Raw genomic sequence first — 19,121 nt, forward strand, 5'->3', positions numbered from 1 at the left:
GTTCATTCTATTCTGGTGCCCCTCCATTGGTGTAAGCTTCCTTATGCAGCTTGAGCCAGTGGAGATAGTTGGAGTAGCCAGCCTGCTGCTCCAACTTCCAGTGGGACTGAGTGACCATGGGTCAGAGAGCTGCAACCAGTGCATGGCAGCTGCCAGTCTCTGCTATATCTGAGAGCAGATCAAATATAGTGGGGAATTGGGCCCCTAGAGTATGAATGGGGGGAAAACATTTTACCTTTTCTTAGAATTTCTGAAACAGACTTTTGTTTCACCAAGTTTTGTTTTACCAAAACTAGTAAGACTATGGAATTTCCAAACATGAGCAACAGGAGGCATCCTTCTATTATAGAGAATGGAATTATATTATGACAAAAGCTTTGGAATAAAATTGGTGAACAAACAAGCACAATCCCCAGAGAGGAGCTTTTAATCCCAGAGTGTTACTTTTGGGCATTAGGATACAAACATAACTGATGCTATGTTTAACAGAAGCCTTGCTGTTACTTTATCCTAATGTCTTAATGTTGTCTAGTGACAAACATTTGGCAAAGTTAGAAGCCATGAATACTCCTGATGATAAACAACATAGTTATGAAACAAATTACAAAGCACTGCTTTCAGAATTTACAACATCCCAAGGAAATAGTGTTGTGAATATTCATCTGTAACCAAAATCTAGACTTTCATTTTGCATTATAGCCAGCAGTTTTAGTCCATCCATTCTAAAACCATATTCTGCATCTCAGAGACAGATTCCCAACAGTTAAGTTCTTCTTGACCTCGCATAGCAGGCAGCAAAGTCAATTGGAAACTGAAATGCTATAGTTCTTTCTGGCAGACTGCCCTGTCTGTGGAGCTCAGATACTTCTCTGCCTCAAAGACAGCACACAACAGTTCCTTAAATTTATCTTCAAAACCAGCTGAGAGGTTTACCAGCAAGGACAGAAATTATATAAAATCTGCAGCTATGCTGCTTTTCACTATTCTGGAATAAATCTGCTTTGCCTGCAAGCAGTTGAACTAATCTGAAATAGAAATATTTGACCAAGTAGGATATTTTGGGCTGCCTTCATCACACAGTAAAAAGGATCTAGTCTTCTTCAGCCACCTTTACAGATAAACATTTGGTAGAGTTCCTGTACACACGGTCCCTTAAACTCAAGGCATGTCTCCGCCATGGAAGAAAAGAACACTACCTACACTATGCAACTGATTGCAGTTTAGCAGCTCTGCACCCAGAAGCATATAGTCCCAACACCACTACAGTCGTCCTTGAGGAGTATCATATGCCTATAGAGCCTGAGCTCTGGAAGATTTTTAAACTGAATGATGTGGCCCCTCTTACTAGCATTTTTTCCTAAAGCTGTCCAGGAAAATCCCCAATAAACAAATTCTAAATTGTAGAAGGACCCTGCAGTCCTTGAGGAGGAAACTGAATATGTTGGTCCTGATCCTACTGGCTGTAAATTTTCTGCTTTAGGCTGTCTGAGAATTGGTACTGAGAGAGAGAGTACTCCCACCCCGCCCCCCCCACACACAGAGGGAAAACTCTGTGGTGGAAATCATTGTAGTATCTGAGCACCTCAAAAATACTAATGAATTTATCCCCTCCACACCCATGTGAGTTAACGTACTCTTATCACTGTTTAGACGGGGAGCTGAAGTACTGCAACATCTTGCCCAATAAAGAACACTGTGGCAGAGTTGGGAGTTGAACCCAGATTTCCCAACTCCCAATACAGTGCCTTAACCACAAGATTGTTTGCCTTTCCAGATGCTAACTTCACAAATTATGTAAATTCCTTGAAAGATGAACATTCCTCTTGAAGGATTCTTCAGTTTTTCAGGATCCAAGAAAGCCAGCATTCTCATATAGGAAGTAATGCTTCTCCCTGACACATTCTAGAACTATTACCTAAAATGCATAACCAAATATATTTCTCTTTGGCTGTCTCTGCTGTAGGTTGGTTGATCTTCTGAAATCTTTCTAGAATCTGTTTTATCTGTCCTTTCTCTTTTTCATTCTAGGCTATGGAGACATTCTTTCATTTATGTATAAGATTGCTAGACGTACTCTGTTTCTGGAATATAGAAGAATGAGTTTCCCCATATTGTTAATTTTTTGTAGTCAAAATACTTATTCACAAAGACCTGCCCAGAGGACAGAGCAAAGAGATACTGCAAATTTACAGTTGTAGTGAACTTGTACATTTTTTCTTGAGGGACACTGATAACTGTTGATAAAGAAAAATGATTGTGGGGAAACTTGTTTCATTTGAACAATTCAAGTCAAGATGAGCATTTCAGAACTCTGCTCGAAGTATCAGAAAAACTAAGCCACCCAGAGAAGATGGAGTAGGCCAGAAAGCACCAAAATCTTCATCCACGGATTTGCAAGTGCTTAAGGACTTGGGAAGGAAATTTTACTTTGGGTTTGCACTACCAAAATCAAATTAATAGGCATGTTTTTAATTTAACTTCCTCGTATTCCATTTGGGCTGAATCTTTCCTTGATTGGTTTTAAAAGAAGCTTGAGCAAAATTGGTTCATAAAGTAAGCATCATAAAATACATTTCTCGCGTATTCTGAGCTGAAGTGTTTTCCTCTAACTTAATCAGCTCAAATGAGACACTTCAGTTTGGCTTGTTATGTACATATCATTGAGACTTAAAAAGCAAGCCAGGTTTTGGGGGGAAAAATAGTTCATTAGTTTTAAATGTGTGAAATCTGCAGTTTTGCTTGTGTGTGTTAGGATTCTTTTTGTTTAACACACTTTAAAGATATATTTATTACAAAGTTGCAAATGAGATTGTAAGTTCTGCAAGCCAAATGGTTCCATATCAAGGAACTTGTAAATTCAGTACTGGGATGCCTTTGGGTTGTGGACTACTTTTGCAGGTTCATGGGGCTCTAACAGAGATTGTAAACTTTGCAGGGGAAAGGCTCCAGGCTGGGGTGGGAGTTATTTAGCATATACCCACTGCTCAAGCTGGACAGAACTGATGGAGATTGATATTTTCCCCCTAAGAGTTGGGCAGTCAAATGCAAAAAACCCCTAATATTAGTGCAGTGGCCAATGCCAAGTGCCCCAGAGGGAATGAACAGAACAGATAATCATCGAGTGATCCATCCCCTGTCGTCCATTCCCAGCTTCTGGCAAACAGAGGCTAGTGACACCATCTCTGCCAATCCTGGCTAAGAGCCATAGAATCATAGAATATTAGGGTTGGAAGGGACCTCAGGAGGTCATCTAGTCCAACCCCCTGCTCAAAGCAGGACCAGTCCCCCACTAAATCATCCCAGCCAGGGCTTTGTCAAGCCTATCTTAAAAACCTCTAAGGAAGGAGATTCCACCACCTCCCTAGGTAACCCATTCCAGTGCTTCACCACCCTCCTAGTGAAAAAGTTTGTCCTAATATCCAACCTAAACCTCCCCCACTGCAAGTTGTGACCATTACTCCTTGTTCTGTCATCTGGTACCACTGAGAACAGTCTAGATCCATCCTCTTTGGAACCCCCCTTCAGGTAGTTGAAAGCATCTGTCAAATTTCCCTTCATTCTTCTCTTCTGCAGACTAAATAATCCCAGTTCCCTCAGCCTCTCCTCATAAATCATGTGCTCCAGCCCCCTAATCATTTTAGTTGCCCTCAGCTGGGCTCTCTCCAATTTGTTCACATCATTTCTGTAGTGGAGGGCAAAACTGGATGCAATATTCCAGATGTGGCCTCACCAATGCTGAATAGAGGGGAATGATCATGTCCCTAAATCTGCTGGCAATGCTCCTACTTATACAGCCCAAAATGCCAACAAGGGCACACTGTTGACTCATATCCAGCTTCTCGTCCACTGTAACCCCTAGGTCCTTTTCTGCAGAACTGCTGCCTAGCCACTCGGTCCCTAGTCTGTAGCATTGCGTGGGATTCTTCTGTTCTAAGTGCAGGACTCCACACTTGTCCTTGTTGAACCGCATCAGATTTCTTTTGGCCCAATCCTCTAAATTTGTCTAGGTCCCTCTGTATCCTGTCCCTACCTTCCAGTGTAGCTATCACTCCTCCTAGTTTAGTGTCATCTGCAAACTTGCTGAGGGTGCAATCCATGCCAGTCTCCAGATCATTAATGAAGATATTGAATAAAACCGGCCCCAGGACCAACCCTTGGGGTACACCACTTGATACCGGCTGCCAACTAGACATGGAGCCATTGATCACTATTGATGGACCTGTCCTTCACGTATTTATCTAGTTCTTTTTTGAACCCTGTTATAATCTTGGCCTTCATAACATCCGCTGGCAAAGAGTTCCACAGGTTGACTGTGTGAAGAAATACTTCCTTTTGTTTGTTTTAAATCTGCCGCATATTAATTTCATTTGGTGACTCTTAGTTCTTGTGTTATGAGAAGGAGTATATAACACTTGCTTATTTACTTTTTCCACACCAGTCATTATTTTATAGACCTCTATCATATTCCCCCTTAGTCTCTTTTTTCCAAGCTGAAAAGTCCCAATCTTATTAATCTCTCCTCATACAGAAGCCATTCATACCCCTAATCATTTTTGTTGTCCTTTTCTGGACCTTTTCCAATTCCAGTTTATCTTTTTTGAGATGGGGTAACTACATCTGCATGCAGTATTCAAGATGTGGGCATATGATGGATTTATATAGAGGCAATACAATATTTTGTCTTATTATCTTATTATCCCTTTCTTAATGATTCCCAACATTCTGTTAGCTTGTTTGACTGCAACTGCGCACTGAGTGGATGTTTTCAGAGAACTATTCGCAATGACTCCAAGGTCTCTTTCTTAAGTAGTAACACCTAATTTAGACCCCATCATTTTATATGTATAGTTGGGATTATCTTTTCCAGTGTGCATTACTTTGCATTTATCAACATTGAATTTCATCTGCCATTTTGTTGCCCAGTCACCCAGTTTTGAGAGATCCTTTTGTAGCTCTTCGCAGTCTGCCTGGGACTTAACTATCTTGAGTGGTTTTGTATCATCTGCAAATTTTGGCACCTCCCTGTTTACCCCTTTTTCCAGATCATTTATAAATATGTTGAATAGTACTGGTCCCAGTACAGACCTCTGGGGGACACCACTATTTACCTCTCTCCATTCTGATAACTGACCGTTTATTTCTACCCTTTCTTTCCTATCTTTTTAACTAGTTACTGATTCATGAGAGGACTTTCCCTCTTACCCTATGACAGCTTACTTTGCTTTAAGAGCCTTTGGTGAGCGACCTTGTCAAGGGCTTTCTGAAAATTTTAAGTACACTATATCCACTGGATCCCCCTTGTGCACATGCTTGTTGATCCCCCCTCCTCAAAGAATTCTAGTAGATTAGTGAGGCATGATTTCCCTTTACATAAACCATGTTGACTCTTTCCCAACGAATCATGTTCCGCTACGAGTCTGACAATTTTGTTCTTTACTATAGTTTCAACCAGTTTGCCCGATACTGGTTGTTTAGCAGTGTTCCTGCATCTGAAGTACTTACCATTGTTTTTGCTATTACTTTTTGAGTCTTGGGCTAGCTGTTGTTAATTATATTTTTACACTTCTTTTGCCAGAGTTTATGCTTGTTTGAATTATCCTCTGTAGGATTTAACTTTCACTTTTTAAAGGATGCCTGTTTGCCTCTGACTGCTTCTTTTACTTTGTTGTTTAGCCATGGTGGCACATTTTTGGTTCTCTTACTAGGTTTTTTAATTTGGGGTATACATTTAAGTTGAGCCTCTATTATGGTGTCTTAAAAAAGTTTCCATGCAGCTTGCAGGGATTTCACTTTTCGCACTGTACCTTTTAATATTTGTTTAACTAATTTCCTCATTTTTGTGTCGTTCCCCTTTCTGAAATTAAATGCTCCCATGTTGGGCTGCTGTGGATTTTTCTCCGCCACAGAGATCTCAAATGTAATTATATTATGGTCATTGTTACCAAGCGGTCATTGTTACTATATTCACCTCTTGGACCAGATCCTGGGCTCCACTTAGGACTAAATCAAGAATTGCCTTTCCTCTTGTGGGTATGGAATAATAACTAACTGAAATTCACAACTTTGTGTTCTATTATTCGTTGCCTCTTAAATTAACTTGTGAGGCTAGGTCTATCTGATGTCCCTTAGTAGTTAGTTTAAAAGTGTAGTGTTAGAATTCAGCATACAGTTTAACTTCTGCTGGCATAAAGAGACAGAAATATTCTTACTACTTGGTTGGTAGTTAAAATCTGTGAATACAATCTGTTAAGAAGGCAGCTTGGGAATTAATAATTATTTTATAGTAACTTTAAAAATGATCTTAGATACTTTCTGGTGTTGATACACTGATAAATGACAGACTAAAATTGGCTGAAAAACTGTTGTCCAACTAGCTGCATAGTAGTGTATCAATAATACAGGGAAACTTGAGTTTAAAAAAAGTAGAACTGGGACTCTTGGTTTGAAAAGTCTGTAGCTGATTTATTGTTGACGTGCAAAAAAAAAAAAAAAAAAGTATCCAAACACATGTATGTGTATGTGTGCGTGTCATCCGTAGTTTCATGTAAAAATCAGTGTAACTGGAGTTTAGTCTCACACTTATGCCCATAAAGCTCTCTTAAAAATCAAATCATAATTTTTAAAAAATGGTATTTTAAATTTTATAATAAACATGATCAGATGAACTCCCAGTGCTTACCCAAAATCAGTATTTGGAGTAAGAGCAGCTAAGCCCAGACAAGAGTGAGATGGTACTGTTTGTAAAAGGGAAGTACCTCAAAGGACTTCTTGCTTCTATAACATTACCACTGTTGATGGCATCTGCTCTGAGATTGTCAAGTCGTCCGCAGCCTTGGAGTCCTTTTACACTCAATTCTGCTGGATGCCAAAATAGCCATGGTTGCAAAAATGCCCACCTCCTTCTGTGGCAGGCAAGGAGATTGTGGTCAGTCCACTGGTTACAGAACTTGCAACAGAGATTCACACACTGGTGATATGCCGTGTAAGTCCCAGGATATTATAGAGAAAAAGAGGACGAGGTAATGTTTTTTTTTTTTATTGGATCTACTTCTGTTGGTGAGAGAGACAAGCTTCTGAGCCTTGCAGAGCTCTTCTTCTTGAGCACAAGAGATGGCATTTTCAAGGGAACAACACAAAGACAATATGAAACTCACTGCCTGAAAAGAGATCAGAAATTACCATGGAATTCAATGTTGAAAACTAAATACAAAACGCATCTGTCAGTAGTTCTTCTCACACAGAAATACAGCTCCTTTCATCACCTTTGCTAAAAACACAAACAAAAAAGCAAACCACTGTTTGTTAATTCTAGCTGGTGGGAAGGAAGACAGTTCTTTTGTTTTTTAATTTTTGGCATATAAACCGATACTGTGATGAGGGATGCCATATAAGAACTTAGAGACAGAAAAAATGGACGTTTGTCTCCTGTGTCCTTGGGACAGGGGAACTCAGCTTTGTGATTCACATGCTACAAACATGAGAAATGACACGATTGATTAATGAGATGCAAAAATGTTTCAAAAGATATACATATAATGATAAGAGAAGGCTGTTTGGAGCATTGAGAGAAACTGAGTTTGTGAGGAATTGAAAGTGTTTTCTTGGCGATTTTTAGAAGTCCTTCTCTATTTGACCTGATAGCTTATATGTGTTAAATCATAACTCAAATAAACAAATGCAGGATTCGGTTCATAAGAGTAGCCTACTTGCTTGTAGATAGGATTTTGTTTATTTGAATAAATGTGAAATACTGACCATAGCTTTATACTTTGGATATGCAGCATGCCTTAATGGTAATAGCAAAGATGCTTGTTGGTAACAGATTCATAATATCTGATATTTCCAGCATGATTATAGTGAAACAACAAAATACAACAGACTAAAACAAGTACAGTTGGCACCTTAGAACCATGTAGGATTTTAAACGGACAGAAAATTAATTTTGAATGTAATGTATGACTTTGTATTTCAGGGTCAGATAACACTAATGGATGTCCCAGTATTTAAAGCTATTCAGCCAGAGGTGAGTAGTTCATGGGTTTTGTTTTCAATTTTAAATGAAAAAGGTCAAGATCTTGTGATGTCAACCAACAAACATAAATTCTGGAACTGGAGAATATGTATGCTCAATTATCCTGAGTTTCCATTTCTTTGAAGCAGATGGCTTTAAAACATCATGAGGATATCTGGATCTAATAATGGTGTGTTTGGGGAAAACTGTTGGAATTTAAACACAGTCAAGTAATGATAAAGGAAAGTGTCTGTCTGAATGTTTCTTTTGCAGTGTTTCTGAATGTTAAACATCTGTGGTTGAATATATATTATAATACTTTAAAAGTTCCAACTTTTCTTACTAGTTGAAAGACACATTTGTTATATTGGTGGTATATTGTCTTTGGACCTAAATGACAATAAATATGATCATAATACGCTTTTTGTACATTGACTGTATACTGATAGGCCCGTTTGACTTTTCAGTGTCTGTTTTAATTTTCCATATAACAAATGAGCTACATTGCTTGTCTTACTGCTGGTTCTCTGATTTACATAGAATACCCATACACCTGAATGTAAATGAAGTAGGTGATGAAAAGGAAATAGTGGATACAAGTATTAGTAGTACCCAAAAACATACATCAGCAGTTGAGTGCGTCATTCTTTTTTCTACCCAAAGCACCTAAACAGTGAGGATTATAGTATTGTTCTACCCTGCCTGATAGAAGTGTAGAATAATGGGATGCCTTCCATATGGTGAATCCCTTTCTCTCTCCCATAAACCCACTCTGTGGTGCTGAAGGAGGTCTGCCTGGACCAACTGGGATGTGACCCAAAAGAAGGTGATGGGAAGAGACTGAGTGATGCTACCATTTCCACTACAGATGCAGCATGGGAGCATCAGGAGCTTTTATGTCTAAGACTATCTGAGTAGTCAACAGAATTCTGCCACTGGCCATTCCCGTGTTAGATGTTTAGGTCTGCATTTAATGTAGCTTGGTCCATTGTTGGTACTATTTTCAGCTGTTGATGCATTGTGCCAGTGCTGTCTCACGCAGTTACTCCATCACTTAACTTGTCTTCTTTTAACTTGACCTAACTTCTGGTCCACTTTATCTAATTTGGCTTATTTTCTGATTAGTGGCATGCTTCATTTCTGTCTGTGGGAACTGTGGTTGATTTACACTAGATTAATTGCAGTTACAGCTGAATGCACAGTTCCAACAGTCCTGGGTTTTGTGGGACTGTTATGCTTTGACTCACAAAATCCCCTGTCCTGGTTGAAGTGGGGGCTGAGCAGTACTGTAACCTCACACACCAGGGGCCAAATCGCAGTGCCTGGAGCAGGGATCCGAGCTCAGGCATCACTGGGGACAGGAGTGGTAGGAGCCATTTCTGCGGAGCAGGCTCACTCTGCAACTCCCTACCCACCCTGTGTGGCCATGACACAAGCCCCCCTTTCTCCCCTTTCTCACATTGGTACCTTCTTTGCGTTTTGTCAAATCTGCAGTGAAAGTGTTTTTAAAATGAACATGAACTTGGGTCATCATCCGAGACTATCTGCTATAACGTGAAATATATGGCAGACTGCTGGTAAAACAGAGCAGGAGGCAACAATTCTCCCCCAAGGAGTACACAAATGTAATTAAAGAATTTTTTTAACGAGCGTCGTCAGCATGGAAGCATGTCCTCTGGAAGGGTGGCCAAAGCATGAACGGGCATACGAATGTTTAGCATATCTGGCATATAAATACCTTGCAGTTCCGGCTACAAAAATACCATGCGAATGCCTGTTCTCACTTTCAGATGACATTGTAAATAAAAAGCGAGCAGCATTATCTCCCGTAAATGTAAACAAACTTGTTTGTCTTAGCAGTTGGCTGAACAAGAAGTAAGACTGAGTGGACTTGCAGGCTCTGAAGTTCTACATTGTTTTGTTTTTGAGTGCAGTTATGTAACAAATAAAAAATCTACATTTGTAAGTTGCACTTTCATGATAAAGAGATTGCACTACAGTACATGTATGAGGTGAACTGAAAAATTCTGTTTCTTTTGTTTATCATTTTTGCAGTGCAAATATTTGTAATCAATATACACTTTGATTTCAATTACAACACAGAATACAATATATATGAAAATGTAGAAAAACATCCAAAATATTTAATAAATTTCAGCTGGTATTCTGTTTAACAGTGCGATTAAAACTGTGATTAGTAGAGATAAATTTTTTAAATCACGATTAATTTTTTTGAGTTAATTGCGTGAGTTAACTGCAATTAATCGACAGCCCTAATTTTTAAACCTATTTTAGTTTTTCTTATAGTTTGTCTACGCTAACAGTTTGTGGCAAGCTAGAGAGTGAATATACCCTGCACTAAGCTGCCATGGACTGTGTAGACAAGTCCTTAGAATCATAGAATTGTAGGACTGGAAGGGACCTCAAGAGGTCATCTGTAGAGCTCAGTGTCTGTCACGGAGGTTGCATAAGTCATGGATTCCATGACTTTCCGCGACCTCCGTGTCTTTTGCAGTGGCCAGTGTGGCTGACACCAGGGCTGCCCAAGCAGCTGGCCCCAAGGACCGCCACACCAGCTGTTGCTGGAGCAATCCAGGGGACAGCCACATCCACTGCTGCTCCAGTGGCCCCAGACAACAGTTCCCAGGCAGCTGGCCAGAGCAGCCCTGGCCTCAGGCAGTGGTCACCAGCCGCAGCAGCTGTGGTCCACAGGATTACCGCGGATGGCCGTCCGGAGCTGCTATGGCCCACCAGGCTGCCATGCCCGGCCTGGGGGCTGGGCAGAGCTGCTGTGGTCCATTGGCCCCAGGCGGTGATCCCCAGGTGGCCGGCCGGAGCAGTTGCTGTCCGTGGCCCCTGGCAGCTGGTGCTGCTGGCCCCCAGCTGTGGCCCCCCCAGACATCCCCTCAGCCCTGCCCTCCCCCCAAGTTATACTAAAAATACCTGTGATTAAAAGTAATGGACAGGTCATGGGCTGTTTAATTTTTGTTTATTGCCTGTGACCTGTCCAAGACTTTTACTCAGAATACCTGTGACTAAGTTGTAGCCTTAGTCATCTAGTCCAGTCCCCTGTACTCAGGGCAGGACTAAGTATTCTCTAGATCATCCCTGACAGGTGTTTGTCTAACCTGCTCTTAAAAATATTCAATGATGCAGTGTTCACAGCCTCCTCAGGCAATTTGTTCCAGTGCTTGACTACCCTGACAGGAATTTTTTCCTAATGTCCAACCTGAACTGTCGTTTCTGCAATTTAAGCCCATTGCTTCTTGTCCTATCCTCAGAGGCTAAGAAGAACAGCTTTTCTCCCTCCTCCTTCTAACAACCTTTTGTGTACTTGAAATCTGTTATCATGTCCCTTCTCAGTCGTCTCTTCTCTTTGAAAAAATTGGGTTTGTTTTGTCTAATCTTTCCTCATAAGTCATATTTTTAGACATTTAATAATTTTTGTTGCTCTTCTCATTTAATCATTTTGTTTTTCTTAGCGCAGATTAAATCTAAATTTCTGAATATTCTTTACTGTGTAGAAATATTTTTAATTAAGTTCTAAATGCTTGCTGTTTGTGACACAGATTTCTCTCACATAAGCTTAATTATCTGACAAAATCCAGAGCTGAATATCTACATTTTTATGGTAATTTTTTGTGGTGGTTATCTTCTGGCATCAAAATCAGTGGAGAAGCTCAACCAACATACTTAAACACATCTAGAGCCTTTTGCCTAGATCTATAGCATTGTAAATATATCTCAGAGCTAATTCTTCCTGTCTATATTCAAATATTTACCATAGTTATGTAGTCGACAATGAAACATAAAAAGTTTTAGAAGAGGTAACTTTTGAGGGCTGGCTCATGTCAACATTTTTCTCCTAGAAGCAGATATATTCTTACAACCATTTGAGTGTGTACTTTTTCTAAATTATTAAGAAAATTTTGAGCTTTTGGATAGACGTGTAGAAGGCATATCACTCTCAAGCATCTCCTCCAAGGACCTGGGTAGTGGTGGTATGGCGGGGTGTGTGTGTGTGTGTCTTTTCTCCTATTAAATATTTAACTTTTTTCTTGACAATAAGTAGTCAAAGTGAAAAAACCCAAAATATCTTAACCTTTCTTCCGCCTCCTTTAGTCCCTTCTTTTTGGGTGGAATGTATTACAGAACATTAGTTTCATCCCTCAGCTGATTCTGAGTATTCCTGTTTGTGAAATGTGGCTATCTGGTGCTTATGAACTTCAGGAACCTTATAATGAAGTATTTTTTGTTTGGACTGCACTATAAGCCCCTCATGACACCAAACATTTGGAAAGGAGGTTATAAACAGTAGTGCAGTTCCCCAGCCACTTCAGAGTGTTTGGCTTTGGCTAGCACAACACTGTGTATCACCTTCTCCCTCGGAGACAGAGGTCCTATATGTTTCAAAAGAGAAAGATAAGAAAAGCTAACTTCTATCAAGATAACACTAGATATCTTCTGATGCCTCCTGTGCTGTCACATCATTCTTTGCTACATCTCTTCTTTGCAAAACACTGACTTGAAGAATGTGTTTTAGGCTTTAGATGCAGACACCATATCCAGATAGAAGCTAGATTTAAGCACCTTTGATAAGGTGAAACTCTTCAACAGTTGCCAGAAAAAGCCCCGAGGATTCCTAATATCTGAATAAAATTACTCTACTATATATTGAGACTCGTAATGGAGTTTCAGGTCATTCTTTTGCAACTCTCACTCCTGTGAAAACCTCCAATCTCTTTGATTCACTTTTGCAAAGAAATTCATCCCCCAATGCCAGAGGGGGTGCTCTTCATCAGACAAGCTGTACTGGTTCAGGTGCACCTTCTTTTGTGAAGAAGACTCTAGTTTCAACAGGTGGGCTCTTGAACTTCTCAGACAAGGCATACCTGTGGATTCTCAAGATCCACCTCCTTTACATTTTTCTTCTCCCCTCCCTGAAGACCACTTAAAAAAGACAAGTGTTTTTAAAAGCATGTAGCTAATTTTCTTCTATTGGAACAATAATTCCAGTCCCAGAAAAGAGAGAGGCTCTGTTTTCTACTTCAGGTTCTTTGCATCAGTAAAAAGATCTTTGTCCAGTTCTGGACATCTCTATCTTCAACCTCTCAGTGCACATGTGTTCAAAAAGTTGATGATGGTCCGGGTAGCCAACTTGAGACCAGCACAGCCACACATACTGCCACCTGAACCATCTACTGATGAAGGTGCAGTTAAATGAGGTGATGGCTTGACATCTCTCCACAGTCACTAAACCATCCAATTCCTGGCACATCATGGATTCAAAGTGAAGCAGCAGAACTTTTTGACCCATCTCAAGAATTCTTAAATCTGAGATCTCTGAACCAATCTAAGTCTTGTGCTAGTGCTTAAGGAGAAATTCAACAAAATTCATGCCCTTCTCAATTTGCAGATAGTTGACATGATGGTAGTTTGTGGAAATGATTTTTGGGGCAGTACTCCACCTCTTTCCCCTTCAGAACTTTCTAATCAGGCACTGGTGGTAACAGACTTAGAATATATATCCTTATTGAAAATCCTAGATATTAGCCTGTCTCTTCAGTGGTAGTCTCATCTCTTTAAGGACAAACCTTGGGCAATTCAAATAACTGTCATTATCAGGTTGGAAACTCATGTAACCTTGCATGCCACAGGGCAAGCGGCGGCCTCAGGAATCAAACTTCTGGAGGTGTGGGGAATGTAATAACCAGCTTTCTTCCAAGGGTCACCATGCAAATTGCAGATATCCATTAGGAGAGTGACGACAAAACCATTATGACTTAACTCAAGTGCCAAAATGGAATAAAAAGTAAGAGCTTAAACAGAGATCAGATTTTTTTACCTGAAATACCTGTCTCTTTTCTTCAGAGCCATATACTTCTATGGCAAGACCAGCATTCAGGTTCACTCGCAAGCTAAATGCAGGAATAAAGGAGCAAGACTAGCACACCATTGATCAGATTGCATGTAAGTGATTTCATATGTAAACACTGTTTGCAACCAAGTCCAATCAAAAGCTAATCAAATTCTGCTCTTGGCCATGGCACCCATAGGCCAGAAGAGTGGGTGCCCAATTATTCCCTGTCTGAGCCTCCAGTGTCGTGCCTTTCCCCTCCTATCCAGTGTAGCCAGCAAGATCAGCTAGGGTTGGGATTCAGTAATTTGGATCACCTCTTACTGATGTAGGTACCCTTTCCGAGCCTGACTTGTATGTGTACCAATGGGTGGGAATGACTGTTCCTCATGATCTCTGTTTATAAAGATCAGTCTCTTACGACTTTTATTTATCATACAAGATGTCTTTGCAAGTGAGTAAAATACTGAGGACGGGTCTACACTAGAAGCGCTACATCCGCTGCAATGTAGCATGTCTGGTGAAGATGCTCTTTGCCAACGGGAGAGTGCTCTCCTGTCGGCATAATTACTCCGCTTCCACAACTATTACGCCATCTCCTGCAGACCTAGTGCCAGTGTGGACAGTGATTAGGTCACTATAACTTGTGTCGCTCAGGGTGGTGTCTTTTTCACACCCCTCAGTGATGTAAATTAGATCAACTTAAGTGATAGTGTAGACCTGCCCTGAGAAAGTTTGAATAGATGGAATTATTATATATCTGCTAAAAGTAATTTTCCTTTCCTTAAGGGGTGGAGGGAATCGAGCTAATGTATGAACATACAGCTGTTGCAGAAAATTTCACTCTTATGAAAGCAATCAATCTGGATTTTCATTGTTTGGATAACAATAGAAGGTAGAATTCCCAGAGTCAACCCTACTTTTCTTTTCTTGAATAAACACATGGCTGAGTACTTTCCTCTTTAGTGCTTTTTACTCTCTATAGTAGTGGTTTTCAAACCATGGGTCACGACCCAGAACTGGGTAGCGGAATGGAAGGGACTGGGTTGCAGCGGCCCTGGTCAGCACCTCTGACCAGGCCATTAAAAGTGCCATCCGCGGTGCTGCCTGGCTGAGGTAGGCTAGTCCTTACCTGTTCCGGCACTGTGCTGTGCCCCAGAAGTGGCCAGTAGCAGGTCTGGCTCCTAGGTCGGGGGCGGGGCACGGGGCTCTGTGTGCTGCCCCAAGCACCAGCTCCGCACTCTGGCCAATGGGAGCTGGGGAGCGGGGGCAGTGCCTGCGGGTGAGAACCACTTGCATGCCTCTGCCTAGGAGCCAGACCTGCTGCTGGCCGTTTCCAGGGCACAGCGTGGTCCGCAGTGCCAGGACGGGCAGGAAGCCTGCCTCTTCACCCCTGCTGCACTGCTGACTAGGAGCCACCTGAGCTAAGCCCGCGCCGCAATCCCCTGTCCCAGCCCTGAGCCCCCCTCCCCCAAGCCTAGAGCCCCTTCTTGCACCCCAAACCCCTCATCCCCAGCCCAGAGCTCCCTCCTACACCCTGAACCCCTCATTCCCGGCCTCACCCCCCAACCTTCACTTAAACAGTTTTTGCTACCCATTCAGAAGAACATCTTGCTTAAAAACATTTTCTGTAATGGTTTCATTTCTTAATGTAGACTGGGCTGTAGATTCTCCAGACAACTTGGTTTATTTCAATGCTGAATCAGGTTCCCTACTCCAGTACTGGGAGATTTCCACATGACTAGCATATATTGACATTTGACAAAAATTGTGATCCTTTTCTACAGATATTGAAGTACGCTGGTGCCTTTTAGAATGAAGATTTAGTGCTATTTGAGTTGGAATTATGTGTGTGTTGCACCATAACTGGATATTTGGCCTGTGACTGCTTTGGATAGGTCTACTAATGTGAGTGGAATTGATAAAATGGGATCCTCCCTTTTTTTTAATTTTAACTCAGTTTGTAGGTATTCAGTGAGACCAGTACTTAAACAGAGCAGGACTGTTCTGGTTCCAACTTTTGATGCACAAGATACTTACTGTTTTGAGATGTCCTTTCAAACCATCACAAGCCAGTCATAAGACACAATTTTATATCCATGATTCTCAATTTTTTTCTCACTTTCCAGTTAAAGACATACATTACCTATTTATTGAATTTTAGGAAGTTTTCTGTCATGCTGGAGAATGTAACCCCTTATAAGGGACATTTTTCATGATATTACAGCATTTGCATCAATTCATGTTTTGCATTTGGCTGTTTAAAGCTGTATATCTTTGTCCTCTTCATGTCCACCAAACTCTGATGGATATTTCCTGTTCTTGGAGAACTTTGAGGCAGATCACACCTTACAGTCGGTCTGAGGGTTAGGACCACTCCTTTTGACGCCTTCTCAAAATTCTGTCTTCATATAGCACAAATAGCAGCACACAGCCCTCCTTGGAAATATAAATGACTGTCTGACCACAGTTCCTCTGTCAAAACTCATTAAGCCACAGTTGTTAGATAAACATTATATAAATAGACTTGAATGGAATATGCTTAAATGAAAACTACCTAATTTCAGGGGGAAAACTAGTCAATCACATCTGCCACTATCGATGAAGTAAAACATACTCTAATGGGACAGAACCGTACAAATCCTGGACTAGACATCTAAATATGCACACTGGAATTAATGTTCTAAGAAAGGTGGATAAACATGTAGATTTCCAAGTACCCATTGCAAGATAATGAACAATGAAAAATTATTATTCATGAAAACCACCATTTCACCCAGAAAAAAGAAAAGGAGTACTTGTGGCACCTTGGAGACTAACAAATTTATTTGAGCATAAGCTTTCGTGAGCTACAGCTCACTTCATCGGATGCATGCCATGGAAAATACAGTGGGGAGATTTATATACCCAGAGAACATGAAACAATGGGTGTTACCATGCACACTGTAACAAGAGTGATCAGGTAAGGTGAGCTATTACCAGCAGGAGAGCGGGGGGCGGGGAGGGCAATCTTTTGTAGTGGTAATCAAGGTGGGCCATTTCCAGCAGTTGACAAGAACATGTGAGGAACAGTAGGAGGGGAAATAAACATGGGGAAATAGTTTTACTTTGTGTAATGACCCATCCACTCCCAGTCTTTATTCAAGCCTAAGTTAATTGTATCCAGTTTGCAAATTAATTCCAATTCAGCAGTCTCTCATTGGAGTCTGTTTTTGAAGTTTTTTTTGTTGAAGAATTGCCAATGAAACCTGTCATTTCACCCAGGAGTGTTTCCTGGATCTGAGCTTTTTATTGCAAGGCTTGTGAATATCTGAGGTCTAGAATTTTGACCTTTCAGGGCAGTAATAGGAACACTTCTGCCGTCAAGTATCACATGCCACTATCCACAGGCTATAAATACTGTATCGCCAGAATTCAAGCCCAATCCTCTTTATCCATAGATGGCGACTGTGTTTCTAGTGTTACTACATTCTGTCTCTAGCCCTACATGTCTCTTTTCAATTCCCGCATTCCAGTTATTTTCCAAAACCTTTTTGCCTCTGCTCCTTTTACCTGTGTGCCGCATTGGCTTTGGTTCTTTTTTCTTGACACCTTGCAATCTTTGCTAGATCTTTTTCCAGTGTTCATTCATTGTATTTCCTGTTACCATTTATGGCAGGGGTGGCCAACCTGAGCCTGACAAGGAGCCAGAATTTACCAATGTACATTGCCAAAGAGCTACAGTAATATGTCAGCAGTACCTCATCAGTTCCCCCCCACCGGCAGCCCTGCCGATCAATGCCTCCCTCTCCCTCCCCCACCTCCTGATCAGCTGTTTTGTGGCATGCAGGAGGCTCTGGGGGCAGGGAAGGGGAGGAGCGAGGGCACAGCAAACTCAGGGGAGGGGGTGGGAAGGGGTGGAGTGGGGTCAGGGCCTGTGGCAGAACCAGGGGTTGAGCAATGGGCACCCCCTGGCACATTGGAAAGTTGGCGCCTGTAGCTCCAGCCCCAGAGTCTATGCCTATACAAGGAGTCGCATATTAACTTCTGAAGAGCTGCATTTGGCTCTGGAGCCACTTGTTCGCCACCCCTGGTTTATGGTGTCGCTTTTTTGTTTGTTTTAACAGGTATGTATTCAAAAGAGGAAGGAAGGGAATTTATGCTCCTCAAGTTGTCTTCATATGACAGATATGAGGTTGACACTGCCACACGTATTATCTGTCTAGGCTCACCTATCACATAGAGGTAGGGAGGGGAGCGTTGAGGTCCTGTCTACACTGGCAAGTTGCTGTGCAGTAAAGCAGATTTCTGCGCAGTAACTCCTGAGGTGTACACACTGCCAAGCCACTTACTGTGCAGAAACTACACAGTTGTTGTGCTCTAAAAAAACCACCCCAACGAGAGGCATAGAGCTTTCTGTGCTGGGGCTACAGCACTGCAATGCCAACTTGGGCACCGTGGCGATTACAGCACTGTGATTGGCCTCCGGGAGGTGTCCCACAATGCCTGTTCTCACCTCTCTGATTATTGGTTTGAACTCTACTGCCCTGCCCTCAGTCCGGGAAGAAAGTCCCTGCTTGCAGCTTTAAAAACAGGCCAGTGTTCCGAAAGATGTGTGCATCATGCACCTCTCCGGACCAGCCTGCAGTAATGTCCGTGAAATGCCCATGGTGATCCACAAGTGCCTGGAGAACCATTGAGAAATACCCCTTGCGATTAATGTACTCTGTGGCTAGGTGGTCTGGTGCCAGAATTGGAGTGTGCATGCCATCTATCGCCCCTCTGCAGTTAAGGAAGCCCATTTGTGCAAAGCCATCCACAATGTCACACACATTGCTCAGAGTCACGGTCTTTCGGAGCAGGATGCGATTAATGGCCCTGCACACTTGCATCAACATGAGTCCAATGGTCAACTTTCCCACTCCGAACTGGTTAGCAACTGATCGGTAGCAGTCTGGAGTAGCCAGCTTCCACAGTGCAATTGCCATGCGCTTCTCCAGCGACAGGGCAGCTCTCATTCTCGTGTCCTTGTGCCGTAGGGCTGGTGCAAGCTCATCACACAGTCCCATGAATGTGGCTTTCCTCATGCAAAAGTTCTGCAGCCACTGCTCGTCATCCCAGACGTGCAGGACGATGTGATCTCACCACTCAGTGCTTGTTTCCTGAGCCGAAAAGTGGTCTTTCACTATGGTGGGCACCTCCGTGAATGCCCCAAGCAGTCTCGTGTTGTAGCTACTTCATGTGGCGAGATCCACGTTGAACTCCTCTTGCCTT

The 19,121-nt window shown here is 41.8% G+C and overlaps 1 protein-coding gene across 18 annotated transcripts in view; it reads left to right on the plus strand.

Moving 5' to 3' along the window:
- The window catches only part of RALGPS2 (Ral GEF with PH domain and SH3 binding motif 2), a 255,535-nt gene that overhangs the window by 59,587 nt on the left and 176,827 nt on the right, over window positions 1-19,121 (plus strand). For 13 of the 18 annotated variants that reach the window (XR_005226552.2, XM_043552512.1, XM_043552516.1 and 10 more), the window contains one exon: window positions 7,973-8,023. The exons of the other annotated variants lie outside the window; for them this stretch is intronic. Coding sequence is in view for 12 of the 13 variants with exons in the window: in XM_043552512.1 (XP_043408447.1) it covers window positions 7,973-8,023 (51 nt within the window). In the remaining variant the exon portion in view is untranslated. The remainder of the gene's footprint in view (window positions 1-7,972; window positions 8,024-19,121) is intronic. 18 annotated transcript variants of the gene reach the window in all.

Source organism: Chelonia mydas, chromosome 8 (assembly GCF_015237465.2).
Source record: "Chelonia mydas isolate rCheMyd1 chromosome 8, rCheMyd1.pri.v2, whole genome shotgun sequence".
Taxonomy (NCBI): domain Eukaryota; kingdom Metazoa; phylum Chordata; order Testudines; family Cheloniidae; genus Chelonia; species Chelonia mydas.